This window comes from Poecilia reticulata, chromosome 22, assembly GCF_904066995.2.
Source record: "Poecilia reticulata chromosome 22, P_reticulata-male-v2, whole genome shotgun sequence".
Taxonomy (NCBI): Eukaryota; Metazoa; Chordata; class Actinopteri; order Cyprinodontiformes; family Poeciliidae; genus Poecilia; species Poecilia reticulata.
The window spans coordinates 27,547,570-27,565,541 of NC_088851.1; the positions used below are offsets into that span (position 1 = coordinate 27,547,570).

At 46.8% G+C, this 17,972-nt stretch overlaps 2 protein-coding genes across 2 annotated transcripts; one reads left to right on the top strand and one right to left on the bottom strand.

Annotated features, from left to right (window-relative positions):
* Positions 1-1,356: 1,356 nt before the first annotated feature.
* Positions 1,357-6,953, bottom strand: eif4eb (eukaryotic translation initiation factor 4eb). Its single transcript, XM_008402737.3, has 7 exons — positions 6,828-6,953; positions 4,803-4,906; positions 4,080-4,175; positions 3,946-4,009; positions 3,101-3,214; positions 1,990-2,129; positions 1,357-1,919 (listed from the first exon to the last, which is right to left on the bottom strand). The coding sequence occupies exons 1-7, from the start codon at positions 6,951-6,953 to the stop codon at positions 1,805-1,807; spliced, it is 759 nt and encodes a 252-aa protein (XP_008400959.1). The 3' UTR covers positions 1,357-1,804.
* On the top strand, positions 6,913-17,757 carry metap1 (methionyl aminopeptidase 1). The gene is made up of 11 exons (XM_081603186.1): positions 6,913-7,068; positions 8,669-8,720; positions 8,801-8,910; positions 10,100-10,160; positions 12,787-12,878; positions 12,945-13,028; positions 14,441-14,579; positions 15,381-15,512; positions 15,585-15,728; positions 16,860-16,925; positions 17,000-17,757. The coding sequence occupies exons 1-11, from the start codon at positions 6,952-6,954 to the stop codon at positions 17,164-17,166; spliced, it is 1,164 nt and encodes a 387-aa protein (XP_081459312.1). The 5' UTR covers positions 6,913-6,951; the 3' UTR covers positions 17,167-17,757.
* Positions 17,758-17,972: the final 215 nt, after the last annotated feature.

Below are 17,972 nucleotides of genomic sequence, written 5' to 3' on the forward strand. Positions count from 1 at the left end.
TGCGTGTGTGTGTGCCTCTGTGTGTGTGTCTCTCTGGCGTGTGTGTGTGTCTCTCTGTGGTGTGTGTGTGTGTCTCTCTGTGTGTGTGTGTCTCTGTGTGTGTGTGTGTGTGTGTGTGTGTGTGTCTCTCTGTGCGTGTGTGTGTCTCTCTGTGCGTGTGTGTGTGTGTCTCTGTGTGTGTGTGTGTGTGTGTGTGTGTGTGTGTGTGTGTGTGTGTGTCTCTGTGTGTGTGTGTGTGTGTGTGTGTGTGTGTGTGTGTGTGTGTGTGTGTGTGTGTGTGTGTGTGTGTGACATCACAGTGAGCTGTTAAATCAGCCTTTTAGCATCAGAAGCTGCAGGTTTAAAGCTGTAAACAATGAGATAAATAATAAAAATCTCTGTTAATCTGGGTGATGTCTTGATGTGCATGTTGGAACATTTTGATGATACAGATAAATGTTATGAGGAAAGTCTGTCATATGCAGAAATCTTCATGATGAGGTTTTCACCCCATCTGGAGGAAGTTTAGCTGCATTTGGCTGAATTGTTCCAGAACGGCTCAGAAAAACGTCAGAGGATTCAGTCCTGCTCTTCTACAGATACAGACCAGATGGATTCAGGAAAAAACAAAAAAGACAATATTTGTTCAATCACAAATAACTGAATCAGATACATCAATATTAATGCCAAAATTCCGGACAGGATCAGAATCAACAGAACTTTTATCAGCTACACCAGGCTGCTTCCTGCTGGGACCTCCTGCTGCTGGGACCTCCAGGTGCTGGGACCTCCAGCTGCTGGGACCTCCAGCTACTGGGACCTCCAGCTGCTGGGACCTCCAGCTGCTGGGACCTCCAGCTGCTGGGACCTCCAGCTGCTGGGACCTCCAGCTGCTGGGACCTCCAGCTGCTGGGACCTCCTCCAGCTGCTGGGACCTCCAGCTGCTGGGACCTCCAGCTGCTGGGACCTCCAGCTGCTGGGACCTCCTCCAGCTGCTGGGACCTCCAGCTGCTGGGACCTCCAGCTGCTGGAACCTCCAGCTGCTGGGACCTCCAGCTGCTGGGACCTCCTCCAGCTGCTGGGACCTCCAGCTGCTGGGACCTCCAGCTGCTGGGACCTCCTCCAGCTGCTGGGACCTCCAGCTGCTGGGACCTCCAGCTGCTGGGACCTCCAGCTGCTGGGACCTCCTCCAGCTGCTGGGACCTCCTCCAGCTGCTGGGACCTCCAGCTGCTGGGACCTCCTCCAGCTGCTGGGACCTCCAGCTGCTGGGACCTCCTCCAGCTGCTGGGACCTCCAGCTGCTGGGACCTCCAGGTGCTGCAGCACTTTGGTTCCTAAGAGCGATGATGTCATCCAGAAACAGAAACATGCCGGGAATAATTGCAAAACCAGTTTTATTTATATTAACACTCAAATGGATATGAGTCATGAAATACTTTAAAAAGGTTTCAACAATTCAAGGCACAAAAAAGCACAATCAAAAGGTTTAAGTCAGTAATAATGTGCAGGCGGATTAATATAATAAATTAAAGGTGTTTTAATGTCATTAAGGATTACAGCAACCAGAGGCTGAACGCGTTCAGGATTCCTGCCATTCAACTCAAAACATTTAAAAATCAAGGATTAAGTGATCAGAGTGCAGCTCTGCGTCTCTCCATGCCTCCGTTAGTGTCATGGCCGCCGCAGACGGGCCGGTTCTGGTTATTTTGGCGTGTGGGCTGGACGTCCCTCCTCCTCCAGATTGCGTTTCGCAGAGTCTTTGTAGCAAAGTAAACACCAACAAATAAGACAAGGAAAATGAAAAGAGGCACATGAGGCATTTTTCTCAGACTACGAATTTGTTCTTGGTGGTGGAGCCGCTCTTGGTGGCCGTGTCGGCGTGAGACTGGTAGCCGATCGTCATCTTCATCGGGAGCCCCAGTCGCTCCTTGTAAACCCTCCTGTGGGAGAGGAAGCGTTAGCGGCGTGGAAACACGGTCTGCACATGCGCAGTGCGGCGGCCCGCCTCACCCTATGTGCGTCACAGCCTCCCGGTTCTCGTAGTCGGAGGTCCACACGGCGATTTTATCCCCTTTGTTGCGGATGTTGACGACGGCTCCACAGACGTCGTCGCTGTAGTCGTCAAAAGCCTCGCCGACTAAACACAGCAGCTGATTGGAGGAAGGAAAAGACTCCATGAGTCAGCGCTTTTGACTGAGATAACTTCCGCTAAGTTTGTGCTAACTTTGAAAACGTTTAGCGCTTAGCTTCCCCCAAATTAATCTGCTAATTTGCTCAGTTTTTTAACTTTCAGTTGAATAATGTTCTGTATCTGTGTTGCAGTTTTAGTCATCGACTATTAAACATTCTTCAAGAATTTACACGTTTATGTTCATGCTCTTATTTTGAAGTGGGTCTGTTTCCTGTCCAGCTGAGATGCAGAAATGGTGTCAACATAAATAAATTTAGCGGTTTAGCATTAGATTCCACTAACTATCATGTTAGTATAGCACCTTAGCCTTAGCTCATGCTAAGTGTAATGTTCTCATTAGTGACACTGTATGGGTATAGCGCTTAGCATTAACTAGTTATTACTGATATGTATGTGGGTGTAGCTCTGTAGCTGAACTAATCTTCATGAATAGCGGTTTAGCGTTAGCATATCTTTTTAGTTAGCAGGGCTCACTGCTGGCGTTAGTGATATCTGCTAATGTTTGGTTGAATTCCCTGGTTAAACGTTGATCGCATCAACAAGCTTCTCTTATCCGGGTTCCTCTCAGCATGATGCTGCCTCTGCCGTGCCTGAAAGCTGCTGTCAGAGTTCCCAGGTCTGAAGGATTTCTCATCATGGTTTCTGTTTAATATTCAGGTTACCTGCTGCTGTTTGCATCATCCTGAACAGTTTATAAACTATTAAAAGAAGTAAATTAATCTAGAGATCCAGTCCAAAGATCCAGGTAAACAGAACCAGAACCGGCTGCGTTGTGAGAGACATGCATCAGACCGAAGGCAGCACCACTAAAAGCCTCTGATCCGTGGCTCTGGGGGAAATCATCCATTTCTGCACCAACAAGTGGAACGGCAGAGTATCAGTGTGCAGCAGCTAACGGCTGCCGTCCTCAGGGAGGCCCGGTCCACCTACAGTCTCCAGCCAGAAGCGGTCCAGGTCTAATCTCCGCTGCTGCTTGGTGAGCGTGATCAGCCAGCGTCCGCCACGCTTGTTCCGCTCGTCCTCCCACATGGGCTCGATGCCGTCCTGCAGCCAAACATCAGCATGTTTCTGCTCACACAGCAGAGACTCAGCAGCAACGAGACGTTTTTCAGTTCAACTTTAAAAAATCAGCAGAAAAGCTGCAGATTTCAATGATCTGAACATTCAGACTGTTTGATCTGAGTTCAGTTTTCAGCTGGATTAAGGAAACCAGCTAAAAACTGGTTTCCTTAATCCAGTTTCTGTTTGATGATTCCAGATTGTCCCAGATTATTGTTAGATAAATGAACTAATGGGAAAAATGTCTCGTTATAACTGAAATAATCTGCAAACGGAACTTTTTCATCAATATTAAGGAATGATTTACTAAAACAAGTCTCTCTATTTTGCTGAAAAATATTTTAAGTTTTGCCTCATTTAAAGTGAACTAAAATATATGCATCAGAAAATGACCTGGTAACACTCGGTGTTTTTGCAGTGTAGGCAGAAGTAAAAAGCTGTTTTTGTTGAATTTTGTAGAATTTTCAATGATATTCAAATGACTTTAATTCGGCTCAAATTTGCATAAAATGTTCTAAAAGTGTAGCAGAAAAAGTCACATCGCACCTCGAGAGAAGAAGCTGAACATTTTGATATATGAATGAATTATGAAAAACATACGGAGCACAACCAAAAGAGAAAGCAGTCCCATCAGTGAGGTAGTTACTGTCCCTGTGTTTAGTAGCTTTGCTCCGCTGCCCGGTAGTTTGAGCTCATGATGCGGTGAAGCCACACACCTTGAACAGGGAGTAGTCGCAGCCGGACATCAGGTTGCTGGACAGCTGGATGTGGTTGTAGAGGCTGAAACACAGAGCAGCTGTGAGCAATCCCTCCATCACCGGAGGAGAAGCTGACATTAATTGCTGCTTACGCCCAAAAATCTTCCACCGTGTCGAACTTGGAGATGAGGCGCAGGTTGGCCTGCCATGTTTTGCTCTTGTCGTTCTTGAAGAACCACAGAGACCATCTGTGTGGAGCAGGAAATAAAAAACAGGGGAGCTGCTGAATGGATCTGCTGGGTGCTTTGGAGGGAAACTGCTCCGTGAATCATATTTCCACTAGTTGAATAAAATGTGACGCTGCGTCTTCTCTACAGCCAGACGGCGACAGGCTGAAGAATGAGGAATAAAACGAGTCAAAATGAGAGCAGAGCTGAAACTGAAGCCGAAAACGGACAGAAACGGTCAGATGATGCAAACAGAAGGACAATTCCTCCATCTTTACTCTGAACCTGATCCTGAACCTCCACCGGATCCACATCCAGACGACTGGCCCTTTAAGACCACCACAAAACATCTGGAAGGTCAGATTATTATCTGGATGATTTTAGATATGGATCGGCTGGATGATCCAGCTCTGACTGATTCTGTGAAGTAAGCCTTTATTATTATTATTAATATTAATAATAACTGATCTTGTGTTTGTGAATAAAATCATATTCCAAAGGAAATCTGGATTATTTAAACGCAGCTCTTCTTCTTCTTCTATCAAAGGCAGCTGCTGTTTCTACCTCCTTGTCACGTCCTTCCCTGTGGTGACCTTTGAACCCGTGACATCACGCCTGTGAACCTGTGTGTGACGAGCAGAATCTGACCTGTTCTGCAGCGGATGTTTGATGTAGGCCTCTGGGCTCACCATCTCCTTCCCAGAATCCTCGGCTCCATCTTCCTCGGCGTGGGGCGGACTCGGATTGGTTTCCTAGGCAACAGACAGGCAGAACCAGTGAACGGACTCTACGCAGCTCTACACCCTCTGACCCAGCAGCGGCTTCCTGTCCGCCATCTGGTTTCTACAGAGAAGCCTTACTGCTGCAGGGTCATGACCTTTGACCTGCTAATTGAGGCCTGTAGAGTCCGACATCTACTTCCTGGTCTGAATCTGCTGGAACGTCCGAGGCGTTTTCCTCTTGGGAATAATCTGCCTCTGTGATGGACATGACCTTTGACCCTTCCCAGGTTGGTAGCTTGCAGTTACCTGCCTTTGAGTTTCAGAGCAGCAAACGACAAAAAACCAAATCCTGCTTCCTCAGAGGTGGTGATCAGTTAATCAATGAGTTTGATGAACCCATCAATAGTTTGTCTGCTGCTGTATAGAAATAGAAAAGGTGCAAATAGTTTGTTAAAGCAGTTTTTCTATTTTTGCTTCATTTCCACTGTTTTCTCATATCTCTGTACATTCATGCAAATGTTTCAACATTATAAAATCTGTACTTTTCCATCTATATTTTATCAAACTACACATAATTTAACCAAGCCAGCACTCAGATCTCTGTGTGTCACTGCAGTGCATTGTATTAGCTGTTATGCTGATTTTTATTGTGGGATTTGCATAAATATTGGAGGCAGAAATCATAAAGTGGTTGTTTTATTTACACTGGAGCTAAAATGTAAATATCAGTTTCTGTTATGTTTCAGGTGTGATTTTCTAAAACAGAAAGGCCGGATGGAGGCGTCCTACATGCACACAGGAGCGTCATCACAGATCCTTCCTCCCAGCAGCTGTAGGACTCCATCACTGCTTCAGGGGTCACAGTCTGGGTCATATTTATGGGTTTTTTACATTTATTGTAGTCTGTTGATATTTTATGCACTTTTTTAAAAATGTACCTATAGAGTTGCACATTTCTTTTAACCTGAATGTTATTTTTAATAACTGTATAGTACTATTTTTCTTATGTTGTAAAATTGCCCTTATTTTCACTTTGAACTGCTTTGTTGTTGAAATGTGTTATGCGAATAAACTTACTGTCCTGTCCTTTATATTTTTCTGTTTTCTATATATATTTTTTTACTTTAATGTGAATCTGCATGTTTTCCTTTTAGGGGCCCAAAGACTGAAAACATTTTATGTATATTTATACAAAATTCATCGGAGTTCTAGTAAAATATTGGGCTTTTTATGGATATAAACAATATTTAGGTATTAAAATTGTATTTAATAATAGTAATTTACTGTAGGTATAGTAAAGTTAGGGGATTAGCATAGTGCTACTACTACCTATGTTTCTTCAGTGGAGGGGGCAACAACACTGAGTTCAGCCCAGGGACCCACATCCTTGTAAATACGTCCCTGGTTCGAAGTAATTCAAAGTGAAATTACATTAAAAATAATTAGGAGCCAACTTAAAATAAAAATATATCGTAAATCATGTGGTTTAAGCCAAAAACGTTTAAGTTGGGGCATCTGGAGCTGAAGCATCCCGGGGTCAGCTCGGACCAGCGCAGGCCAGCTGTGACAGCTGAACGTTCCCCACAAACACTTTAAACAAGAAGCAACACGAACATTTTGACGGCGTTCAATCAGCGAATAGGTCGAACAGCGTCGCTTGACAGCAACATGCAGCATCTGAGCAGAGATGAATGTTCAGGAAGGATCTCATGTCGCTGCTCGCTCAAAGTTGGGAGATCTCCACATTCCTCCTCAACGCCCAGCAGGTCGTGGCACAGACAACAGCTTTAAAACTCCCCAAAACACCCGATGTAATCACAGCAACTTCAATTCACCAGTGTGGAAACGCTTTTCAAGGTTTCAGGTCGGCTCTGGGTCTAATCTGAGGCTCTGATTTAGACCAGAAGACCCTCCATATGCTTTGAAACGTTCTTCACAGAGAAGTACTCACCGGTTCGGCGGTAGCCATCTTACAAATCTCTGTTAGGAAAGTGCGCGCTGATTGGTCGGAGCTGTGCCACGTGACTGGGCTGCGGTAGCTCCGCCTCTTCCCTCCCCGTCCTGCAGACGAAGGCATGGCGAGCACGGAGGCCAGAAGGGAGTGCGAGACGGAGGGCTGCAGCAGGGACGCCAAACTTCAGTGTCCCACATGTATCAAGCTCGGTATTCAAGGCTCCTATTTCTGCTCGCAGGTACGGCTGTTTTTCTCCGCTCTGCCCGGGCGGGAACGCCCTCACCGGGGCCGTAGACCCCCGGCCGGCCGGGCCCGCTGTCACATCACGAGGCTGCTAACTCAGCTGTTGGGCTGCTAACGTGTCTTCAGGCTGCTTACAAACTTATTTAGACAACGTTTGAGAACATATTTTAGTTGTTTAATTGTATAAAGGCTGTAAGTTATACACAGTGTGCCGGTGAGCGGCTGTATCATGTTGTTTTTACATGTTTAAGGCCCAGGAGAGACGTTTAGCGAGCTAACGCGCCGTAGTGAGTGATGGAAGAGCCAACAGGCTGACATTACTTATTAAAAGAGACGCTGTGAGAAAACCACACATTAAAGCCTTTAGCAGGACTCTGCTGAGCCAGCCTGCTGGATCTGTGTCCCCTCTGACAGGGGAATGCAACTTTAGGGAGGCCATCACTGGTTTCACTGGTAATGCTGGAGTCTGCGATCAGCTGAGCATCTGCTGTTTTGGTTCTTTATCGTTTCATTGATGATATTCTGGGTTTGCTCTGCTGATCGCCACCTGTTCATCCGGAAGCTGCTGCTGTTTGTTCAGTTCAACCTAAAAGATGCTCCATTGATTCACCCCAGAGGGAATGAAATGCCTGTCACCACAAGATGTCAGTCCTTTAAAAAATTAGCTCCGTAATTTACATTTGGATCACGATCATAAAGAAATGCTGAAATGTTTCCTACAAAATACAATTGAAAAGCCGATATTGTGAAAAATGCTGCAAACATTTGACACCCAGTAAGAAGTGCTCTCCCCTGTGTAAGTCTCTTTTTCTGTTTCCGTTGGATATTTAAGATATTTTCCACTTCCAATGTTACATTTTTTAAATACATTTAAAGATTTTTTTTATTGTAGAGGATGTGTTTGCATTAATATGCCTTTAAATTTTATATTAGTTGCAAATCGTATGAAAATGACAATATTGTTGTTTACTGCAATAATTTCTGGGCCAATTTATCGTGCATCAAAATCACATCCAAGATTCTTCCGAGTCGCTGTGGATGGTGATGCGGTGACTCCAGTAGCAGTCAGTGTTCCAGCCAATCTCTCAGGCCTCTGACTGCAGACCAGCTGTATAGAGTCTCAGGACCAACATGCTAGCAGCTCCTCATCCAGGCAGCAGAGACGTTCCTGTCAAGTCTCTCGTTTTCTCTGGTGAAATACTGTATTTTGCCTCCCGTATTAATATCTTCTCTTAAATATCCCGTACTGTGCGCTTCGCCCTCCATCTTTACTTTCATCACCCCTTGCTCTGACGTTAGCTTGTCTCCCTCCTCACGTTTACGGTAGTGGTCCGTTGCTCGTCCCCCTTACGTTGGCGTCGCTCCCCCTCCGCTTGACATTTCCTGTATTCTCAAGTCCAAAACTTGACAGGTATGAGCAGAGATGATATTCTGCAGTAATGTGTCCTGGATGGATCAGATGTTAGCCAGCTCTGCTAATCCACCTCCTTTGCTTTTGCTGCTTCTTTTTAAACTTTAATCCAGGCAGAGAGATGCTGGAGTAGGGGATATGATCCTTGCTTGTTTCAGCCAGCTGAACACATTTCTCTCTGCAGGAATGTTTCAAGGGCAGCTGGACGTCTCACAAGCTGCTCCACAAAAAAGCAAGTATGTCCCCCGGCTCTGTGCGTCATGGAGTCCTGTTAACGTCCAGACGAAGTCACCTGAGTCACGTTTTGTTTTTCCAGAGGAAGACAAGCACCAGACTGAAGATAAGAACTGCGTGGAGAAGGACACCAACACAGATCCCTGGCTGGGATACCGCTACACAGGCAAACTACGGCCACACTACCCACTGGTGAACTCTCCCCCCGTTTCTAATATTCACTCTTTAATAATGCAAACTTCCTCCACTGTCTGGGAACGTTTGGAAGTTGATGTAGGAATTATCTGTTGGAGGACAAAATGATCTGGAAAACTACCTCCAGTTTTCTCTTTAACGTTGTCTACATGATCCGTCCTTCCAGTTGAGCTCAGGATTATTAGTCCCCTGATGAAGTCACACAAAACTCTTAATGTTTCCATGGAAACGACTGTAATGGAGACTCTCCATTACTGTATTGTTTCCAAAAGAGAAAATCGCCACCAAGTTCGATCTGCAGATTTTATTACGACGGAGTATTAGGGCCAGGCTCAGCAAAAAAAGGGAATAAAGTCATATAATAGTCAATCAAAATATTATAAATAATGAAGTCATAATATGACACTAAAGTTGTTGTTTGACATAAAGTCGTAATAACATGAGAATAAAGTCACACATGGATTAGAACCGAACCAGAGTTCACTTGAACCGGTCCCAGACCCAGATTACAGGTGGACCAGAGTTCGCTTAGCATTCACACCTCTCCAAACAAACCAGACTTTCTAAGTAAATGCACCGGAGTCGGGTCGAAGCGGACCGGAGTTAGAGTAAAGCGGACCGGAGTGAGAGTAAAGCGGACCGGAGTTAGAGTAAAGCGGACCGGAGTTGGAGTAAAGCGGACCGGAGTTAGAGTAAAGCGGACCGGAGTTGGAGTAAAGCGGACCGGAGTTAGAGTAAAGCGGACCGGAGTTGGAGTAAAGCGGACCGGAGTTAGAGTAAAGCGGACCGGAGTTAGAGTAAAGCGGACCGGAGTTAGAGTAAAGCGGACCGGAGTTAGAGTAAAGCGGACCGGAGTTAGAGTAAAGCGGACCGGAGTTAGAGTAAAGCGGACCGGAGTTAGAGTAAAGCGGACCGGAGTTAGAGTAAAGCGGACCGGAGTTAGAGTAAAGCGGACCGGAGTTAGAGTAAAGCGGACCGGAGTTAGAGTAAAGCGGACCGGAGTTAGAGTAAAGCGGACCGGAGTTGGAGTAAAGCGGACCGGAGTTGGAGTAAAGCGGACCGGAGTTGGAGTAAAGCGGACCGGAGTTGGAGTAAAGCGGACCGGAGTTGGAGTAAAGCGGACCGGAGTTGGAGTAAAGCGGACTAATTGTTGTTGCTGTGATCTAACTTGTGTTCTCGGTTCCAGACCCCCATGCGACCGGTTCCTGGTGACATCCAAAGACCCGACTATGCGGATCATCCCAGAGGTAACAGAACTTTTTCATGGCTCTACACAATCAGGACAGGTAACAGGCCAGCTTTAAGGTGTTTGTCAAAGCAGTGGATTCTCTCTTGGTTGGTACTGACTCAGTCCATAGTGGTAATAACTGGTTTGACTGTGGACAGATCCACTGGTTTCCAGTTGATGAGAGTCTCCTGGCCGTTGATCATCCTAACTGATGTCTTTTCCTCTGAAGGTGGCCGTTTGGCTCTAAGTGGACTGTTAAAACCTGATGCTCGGACTCTGAACTGTAACTGGCCCCATGTTTTGATAAGTTGCTAGATTTGCTTCTAGTTGCTGAGTATAGCAACAAAGTTGCTAAGTTGGCAACAGGACTTCTGTCATCCGGACCGTAGCCACTCTTGGCCACGCCTCTCTGAGTGTTTTGGCTCCGCCCACTTTAGCGGGGCAAAGCGCCACAGGGGGTTAGCTGCAATTTGTTTGTTTTCAGAACCGAACCAGTTTAACCCAACTGTCCGGGTTCTGGACCTGGGCCAGGTGGAACCACACAGTTCCTGGGATCCGGTCGGTTGGGTTCGGTCGGGTTTTATCTGGTCGGGTTGGATCGGATCCAGTCGGGTCGGATCCAGTTGGATCCGGTCAGGTCGGATTCGGTCGGGTTTTATCTGGTCGGGTTGGATCGGATCCAGTCGGGTCGGATCCAGTTGGATCGGATCAGGTCGGAACCGATCCGGTCGGGTCGGTGTTCTCCATCAGGATGGTTAACCCTGTGGCTCCCTGTGGTTTCTGATCGGACCATCTTGTGTCGCCTCATGTTGGGTTTATTTATGGGCCGAGCCGTAACCGTGGCAACCTTTGTACCACAGATCCATCCGTACTCGGGTAGCCATGGTTACCGTCTCCCTTCGGCGCCGACTGTTTGTTAACGCGGACTAATGTTTCAGAAAGAAGCCGGAGCGCTATGAGGCCGTATTTTACATGCAGGTGCTCCGAAGCGCTCTGTTCCTAAGCAACCGCCCAACCTGCAGCGTCCTGCTGGGCGCTGGACGTAATCAATGATTAATGAGGCCCGTTTGGGCCAAAGTGCTGTTTTTGAGTAAAACTGCTCGTGTTTTCCCGTTCCTCCCGCCGCAGTCGGACTCGGCAGCGTGAGTGTCATTAGAGCTGCGGCTGAGCGCAGCCCTGCAGGAGCAGCCAGTTATTCATAGCGCCGCAAGGAGCCTTTCATGCTTCTTCTGTTTAGGATTCAGGCTGGAAGAGCTGCTCGCTATAAGCTCTTCATGTGCTGCTCCAGTCTGCTGAGGCTCGCTTTCTGTTGGCACTGCATTCATTAGAAGACATATTATTATTATTATTTCTCCCTGTAGCTTTACAGAAAACACTCTGTCTCTGAACTACAAACTGAAACAGTTCTTTTGGTTTTCTTGCTTCATATTTTATTAATAACATTCTGAATTGCTGGAGCTTCATGAAGGGTTTCAACTCGGTCTTTAAACAGTTTCCACATCTCAAAGTCTTCCAGAACACAAAGACCCAACTTCATTTTCATGTCACCTCTCCAGACTTCCCTCTCTCTCTCCAGCCGCCTGTCCTACCAGGAGAATCCCAAAGCGCTCCCAGGAACGTAGTTCCTACAGCGTTTCCTGGATCTTCAGCTGGAAGACAGGAAACGCTGCAGGGACTCGGTCTGTTTCCTCTTTTGGTCCGGTCGACCCGGTTCTGCTGGACCCAGAACATCTGCTCCACCTCCAGCTGCTCTGAGTCAAACCAACCTGTTCCCCTCCTGGCCTGTGGGGGCGCTGCACCAAGAACCACTGAAGGAAACGACACAAAAACCTCTGAAGACACTGAGAGCAACTTCCTTCTTCACCAGATGGAAACAAGATGGAGGATTTTAGCGGTTGGAGGATTTCTCTTTAGGCTAAAGATCAGGAGCCATTTCTGCTGCTAGCGCTAGGCTAGCATGTTTAGTTTGGTTGTATTTACCCAGAATGCCCTGCGCTGTAGTCCACTTCCTGCTTTTGGAGCGGTCTCTGGTCCGCTTGGCGTTCACATTCAAACCGAACCCAGACTGAGGTTTGGAGGACCAGAGGTCAGAGGTCGATTAGCGTTCACACCTGACCAACCGAACTGGACTTTGACTAGGCAAATTGACTGGACTTGGATTGGAGTGGACCGGGGTTCTTCATTCACTGGACTGTAGTGGATGATGAACCTGTAGAAACTGTCTTGTCTTCCGTCGGTTCATCAGGTGAACGTTTAACATTTCAGTCTGAAAAACAGATTAAACTAAAATCTGAGCCTGGAAGGTTGAAACTGCAAAGTGTTGCGTTCAGGCTCCTGTAGGAAATCTGCCTGTAGGGATCCTTGCTTTGCTTTCTGGTAGTTCCTGCTTATGCTGTAGTTCATGTAGTTTGGTCTCTAATAATTGTTTAACCTCTCTAAGCTTGCAGGAGTCAGGCGCCACAGAAGGTAAAACTCAGTAAAGGTTTTCTTGTAATGTCTATTTACAGTGTAGCTGATGAGTCCTTCAGCTGTGATGGAGTCAGAGTTACTAAAGCCCTGCTGTGTGTCTGTGAGGACGACCAGCAGCTGCTCTTAGAGGTCGTCCAGAGGTCATCTGTCTGATGGTGGTTGTCTCCGTCCCACAGGGATGTCCGAGTCCGAACAGTTCCTGAAGGGGACGTCTCAGATCAAGGTCCTGTCTCCTGAGGACATCGAAGGCATGAGAGTGGTGTGCAAGGTAACTCCGCCGACCTCTGACCTCTCACTGTGTGAAGCTGTGCTCTGACCTCTGACCTCTGTGCAGCTGGCACGGGAAGTCCTGGACATCGCCGCCATGATGGTGAAGCCGGGCGTCACGACGGAAGAGATCGACCACGCCGTTCATCTGGTATGGCAGCAGAAACGCAGAGCAGAACGATTTCCTTCTGCTGAGACAGAAACATGGAAAACTACTAGAGATGTGCCGATCAGGCTTTTTCCTGCCGATACCGATCACATGATTTTTTTAAATTTTTTTTAATCATAAACACTACCGGTTACATTATGTGGAAAAGGGAACCATGAATTCACCTTAATTTAGACAAAAACTTGTTTTTAATAACTTTTTCCAAGAAGAAAACTAAACAAAACAGACATTGTGCAAATTGTCCTGCTATCAGTAAAACTATCTTTAACAGACTGATAACATATGGAGGCTCTGAAGAGGCTAAATAAAACCTCAACATTGCCAAAAAGATTAAAGTATAAAACTTAACATTCAAAGGCAAATACAGGATCCATTACAATAAACAATCCTGTTTTACTGAATGAAAACTTCCTGTTAGCATGGCGGCTAGCTGATTACTGCTAGTTCTGAGTGGCTGTTTCTGACTGAGCGCAGTAATTATGCAGAGCAGGGAGGAGATCCATTATTTTTTTAGAGATTATCTGTCTCATGTTAGGACAGCGAAAGTTTTAATACGTATGTAAAATGTATTTTTTAGGTTAGATGCTGCAGCTTTAAGCAGAGGTTCGGTGTGAGAGTCACTACCAGGTGGAGCAGAAGCGGCGCTCCGTCTGTGAAATATTACTACCTGTAGCGTAGCAGCGGTTCAACAGCGAGAGCAGAACCAGCGTCTTACATCGCAGCTCCAAGACTTAAATCATTTTGCGGGTTGTTTGTTTAGCTTTCTGACCGTCATGCTAATCCTGGTGAGTGTTTGTAGCTGTGCTCTGCTTTACCTGCTATCTGATCCTCCATATGTCAGGTATGGCATTGTTTTTATGTCTATTAGCTTCGTCGTGTTGATGCATTTTGACCTGCTTCAATTTTCCGCTGCAACACGCAAACGTCCCCAGCCACTCAGTGCGTCATAGTTATAGTTCCACATCGCTTAGGATTTGTTGCTGCGCGTTTTGTGCAGAGTGAAGGAAAGAGGAGACCAGCTGCACAGGCAGGCTGAGAAATGAGATGCAGGTGATCGGTTTGTGTGATCAGCAACAGGAGAAGCTGCTCAGATGTTTCGTCAGCTTCCAGGTGAATCAGCTGCAGCAGCTAAGGTCTTTCATTAGCATCATTAGCATCATTTCACAGCGTTTGTCATCAGGCTGCAGCAGGACGGCTCCCCAGAGGGAAACCTGCTAACGTCTGAGCGGCTTTATGTTCACATTATCCGTCTGCTGAGAGCCTCATAGCGCCGTCATCATAAAGGCTGATCAGTAATGAAAGCTCTGATCGGTTGTACGTGGCTCTGCTCTGATGCAGCCACCGCTGGTTCTGCTGGGTCGGCACCCACCAGCTGCTGGTTCTCTGTGTTCCAGGCCTGCGTGGCGAGGAAGTGCTACCCGTCTCCTCTCAACTACTACAACTTCCCCAAGTCCTGCTGCACGTCTGTCAACGAGGTGATCTGCCACGGCATCCCGGACCGGAGAGCTCTGCAGGACGGAGACATCCTGAACGGTCAGCTGGGCGGGGCATCAGGGAGGAGGGGGCGGAGAATCGGAGGGGGCATTATGGGAGAGGGGGCGGGCCATCAGGGGTATTAATGATGAACGGTTTCTCTCTGATGATGAATGTTTTATCCAGTTTTAGCTTCTCTCTGCTGCCACTCGTCTCCCGCCGCTCCGCTCTGACAAGACGGATCGTTTCATTATCCTACAGTCAGACCCCCCCACATGGCAGATCCTCCTTTCTGCAGCTTCTCATGATTAATCGGATAAAAAAGCTCCACATTCTGCAGATTTTTAACTTTCCTCTTGAGCCTTTTTTATACATAATAAATATATCACTCAGTCTGACCAGTTTTTCACCAAAATCAACAAATGGCTGCATTTTCTCACAGTGATGATTAATTCTGAGTTTATTGCAAAAGTGTTTGAAAACTTGGGGTTGAAGTGACTCCAACTCCCACCTGCAGGTGGCAGTATTTATTCTACGACTCTGCCGCGTCAGCCTGACTTCAACTGACGAGTTACAAAATTCACATTTAGCAGAAATGTAGAACCACAAAATAAAAAAAATCACAACAATCCCAAAGTCCAGGAGGAGCTGATTAAAAGATGCAAATGAACAAATAATTCCTTTTTGAAATGAGAAATGTTTTGTGACAGCATTCCTTCATCATTTGTTGCAAAGGTCGCTGATTGTTTTTACAGTCTGCATCCTTAACGATCAATCAATTACTAAATTAATCGACAGTTATTGATTGATCTGCTTAATTGATTTTGCCCTAATTGAGTCGGACATGTTTGTCTTCCGCAGTGGACATCACTGTCTACCATAACGGTTTCCATGGCGACCTGAACGAGACCTTCTTCGTGGGCGAGGTGGAGGAAGAAGCCAAGAGGCTGGTGCAGACGACGTACGAATGTCTGATGCAAGCCATCGACTCGGGTACGAAGGCGCTCCGCTGCCGTGTGTTTGGTGTCTGACGGTGTCTGACCCCAGTGTCGCCCCCGCCCACAGTGAAGCCCGGGGTGCGCTACCGGGAGCTGGGGAACATCATCCAGAAGCACGCTCAGGCCAACGGCTTCTCCGTGGTGCGCAGCTACTGCGGCCACGGCATCCACCGGCTTTTCCACACGGCGCCCAACGTCCCACATTACGCCAGTGAGTCGCAGCGGGAAGCTACGGCAGGCCAGTTTAACATAAAATCACCACATTCCACAGATCTGAACATGAATTTTATTACACGCATTTTAATCAAAACATATTGACAAAATGTGCAACATCTTCAGTTCAAAAACTTTGTTGTGGGTGAGCTAAAATCATCAACGCTTTAAAGGCCCAGCCATGAATATTTATATCTGAATTGAGAAAGACCCATGTGATGCCACTGTGCTGTCCGATCTGTTGCCTGCAGAATTTGGGGTTTTCTGCATAAAATTGTCAGAAAATGTCACCATACAGAAAACTTGAAGACTGCTTCAGAAATCTGGGTGTTTTCTGTCCTGTTTATCATGAAACTGACCCTAAAAAACATGGTGGATACAAGAGGAGTGCTTTTATGTCACTAATTTCACTCAAGATTTTAAAGTCTGCTTCCTCGAGCTGAAAACGACTAAATTTGTGTTTCTTGTTTAGCCAGAATTTAATTAGAGATATCTTAAAGGGCCAGTGTCATGTAAAATCAACATTTTGATCTTTCCATCATATTTTAATGTTTTTCCCTAATCAAAAACGAACCTGCAGGGTTTCTTTGATTCTGTCATGTTTGAGAAATACTTTGTTTACATGGCAACCATTCAGCTGTGCAAAATGCCTGGGTGGACCTAGCCCCGCCCTCAAGGCGCAGCTCCTCCCCCTCTCAGTTCCTTCAGACTAGCCAGCAGCAATTAGCAAACAGCTGATGGAGCTGATGAGGTCATTATAGGAGCTGCTGCTCAGAGCGATGCTGGTAAAACCATTAAAGGGTTAACAGAGGAGCCATGTTGGGACGACCTCCTGGAGGCGGAGCCTCAGGAAGAGAAGGAGCTTTTAAAGAGACAGAGGCCCAATTTAAAGTGCTAAATCAGGAAGTAAAGTCGTATTCGATAGTTACATGATTTTTATAATAACTGAGAGTAACATAGTTACTGGATTGTTCTTTAAAATGGAAAACTTGTATTACTGCCCCTATAATGAACCAACATGTTTGATTTCTGGAATGTGTGATGAAGTGTATTTTATGCTATAACGGCCTGCCATAGAGGATCTGGTCGGGACTCTTTCCATCACCCTCATTTCTGTCTTTTTCCCCAGAAAACAAAGCGGTTGGGGTCATGAAGCCGGGTCATGTGTTCACCATTGAGCCAATGATCTGCGAGGGTGAGTGACGCTGCGGGTCGCCTGCAGGACGGTGGTCCGGCTCTGGCTAATGCCCGTTGTGTGTGTGTGTCCAGGCGGCTGGCAGGACGAGACGTGGCCCGACGGCTGGACGGCGGTGACCCGGGACGGGAAGCGGTCGGCCCAGTTCGAGCACACCCTGTTGGTGACGGAGACGGGCTGCGAGGTTCTGACGCGCCGCCTGGAGGACAACGGCCGCGCTCACTTCCTGGCCCAGATGTAGGCGCCGCCGGAACCGGCGCCCAGGACTGGACCCGACCAGACGCCCGGCACCGCAAACTCACTCACAGCTCAAAGGAAACTCTGAATTAAAATGGGTTCCTCAGATGAAGTGGAAGTTCTGGAATGTGTCTGTAAAGTTTTCTCAGTTTGGTCAGTCGTCCGGAGGAAGCGGATATTTATGAAGTTCACCCACGCTTTGCCAGAACCTTCCTGGAGGTTCTTCTCCAGGGAGAAAAAGTTCCTGGAAAGTTCTGGAAAAGTCCCAAAAGAATGAGTTTAGGTTTGGAGAGTCAGTGAAGTTTAAATCTTTATTTCCAGAGCAGAATGCGGCGCAGAGCTGCAGCTTCAACTCAAACCATCATCAAACGGCCATCCCGAGCTAGCTTAGCTTAGCTTAGCTTAGCTTACGATGCAGCTGCTGCATGACGGAGGTTCTGGTACCGTGAGCTCTGGTGTAGCAAAACGAGCCTTAACGTGTGGATGTGTGACCTCTGACCTGCTCGTCTCACCTTCATCCTGCGTCACCTGGATGCCGTCGTTGTTTCTCTGCACTCTTTGTACTTCTGATGGAGTAATAAATGACTCTTCTGTAGCTCTGTGTGGCTCGGTTTGTCCAGAGATCCGGACCGGATCGGCGGTCCGAACCGGATTGGCAGACTGGAGGTGATGCTCCAGGAAAAATAACCAGGATTTATCAGCTCCTAACTTTCCCAACTTATTCAATTATACTGTGTGACGTAAAGCAATTTAATTTTTGTTTATACGGAGAACCAATCCTGTCAAAATTGGCAAACAAAAAAGAAATTA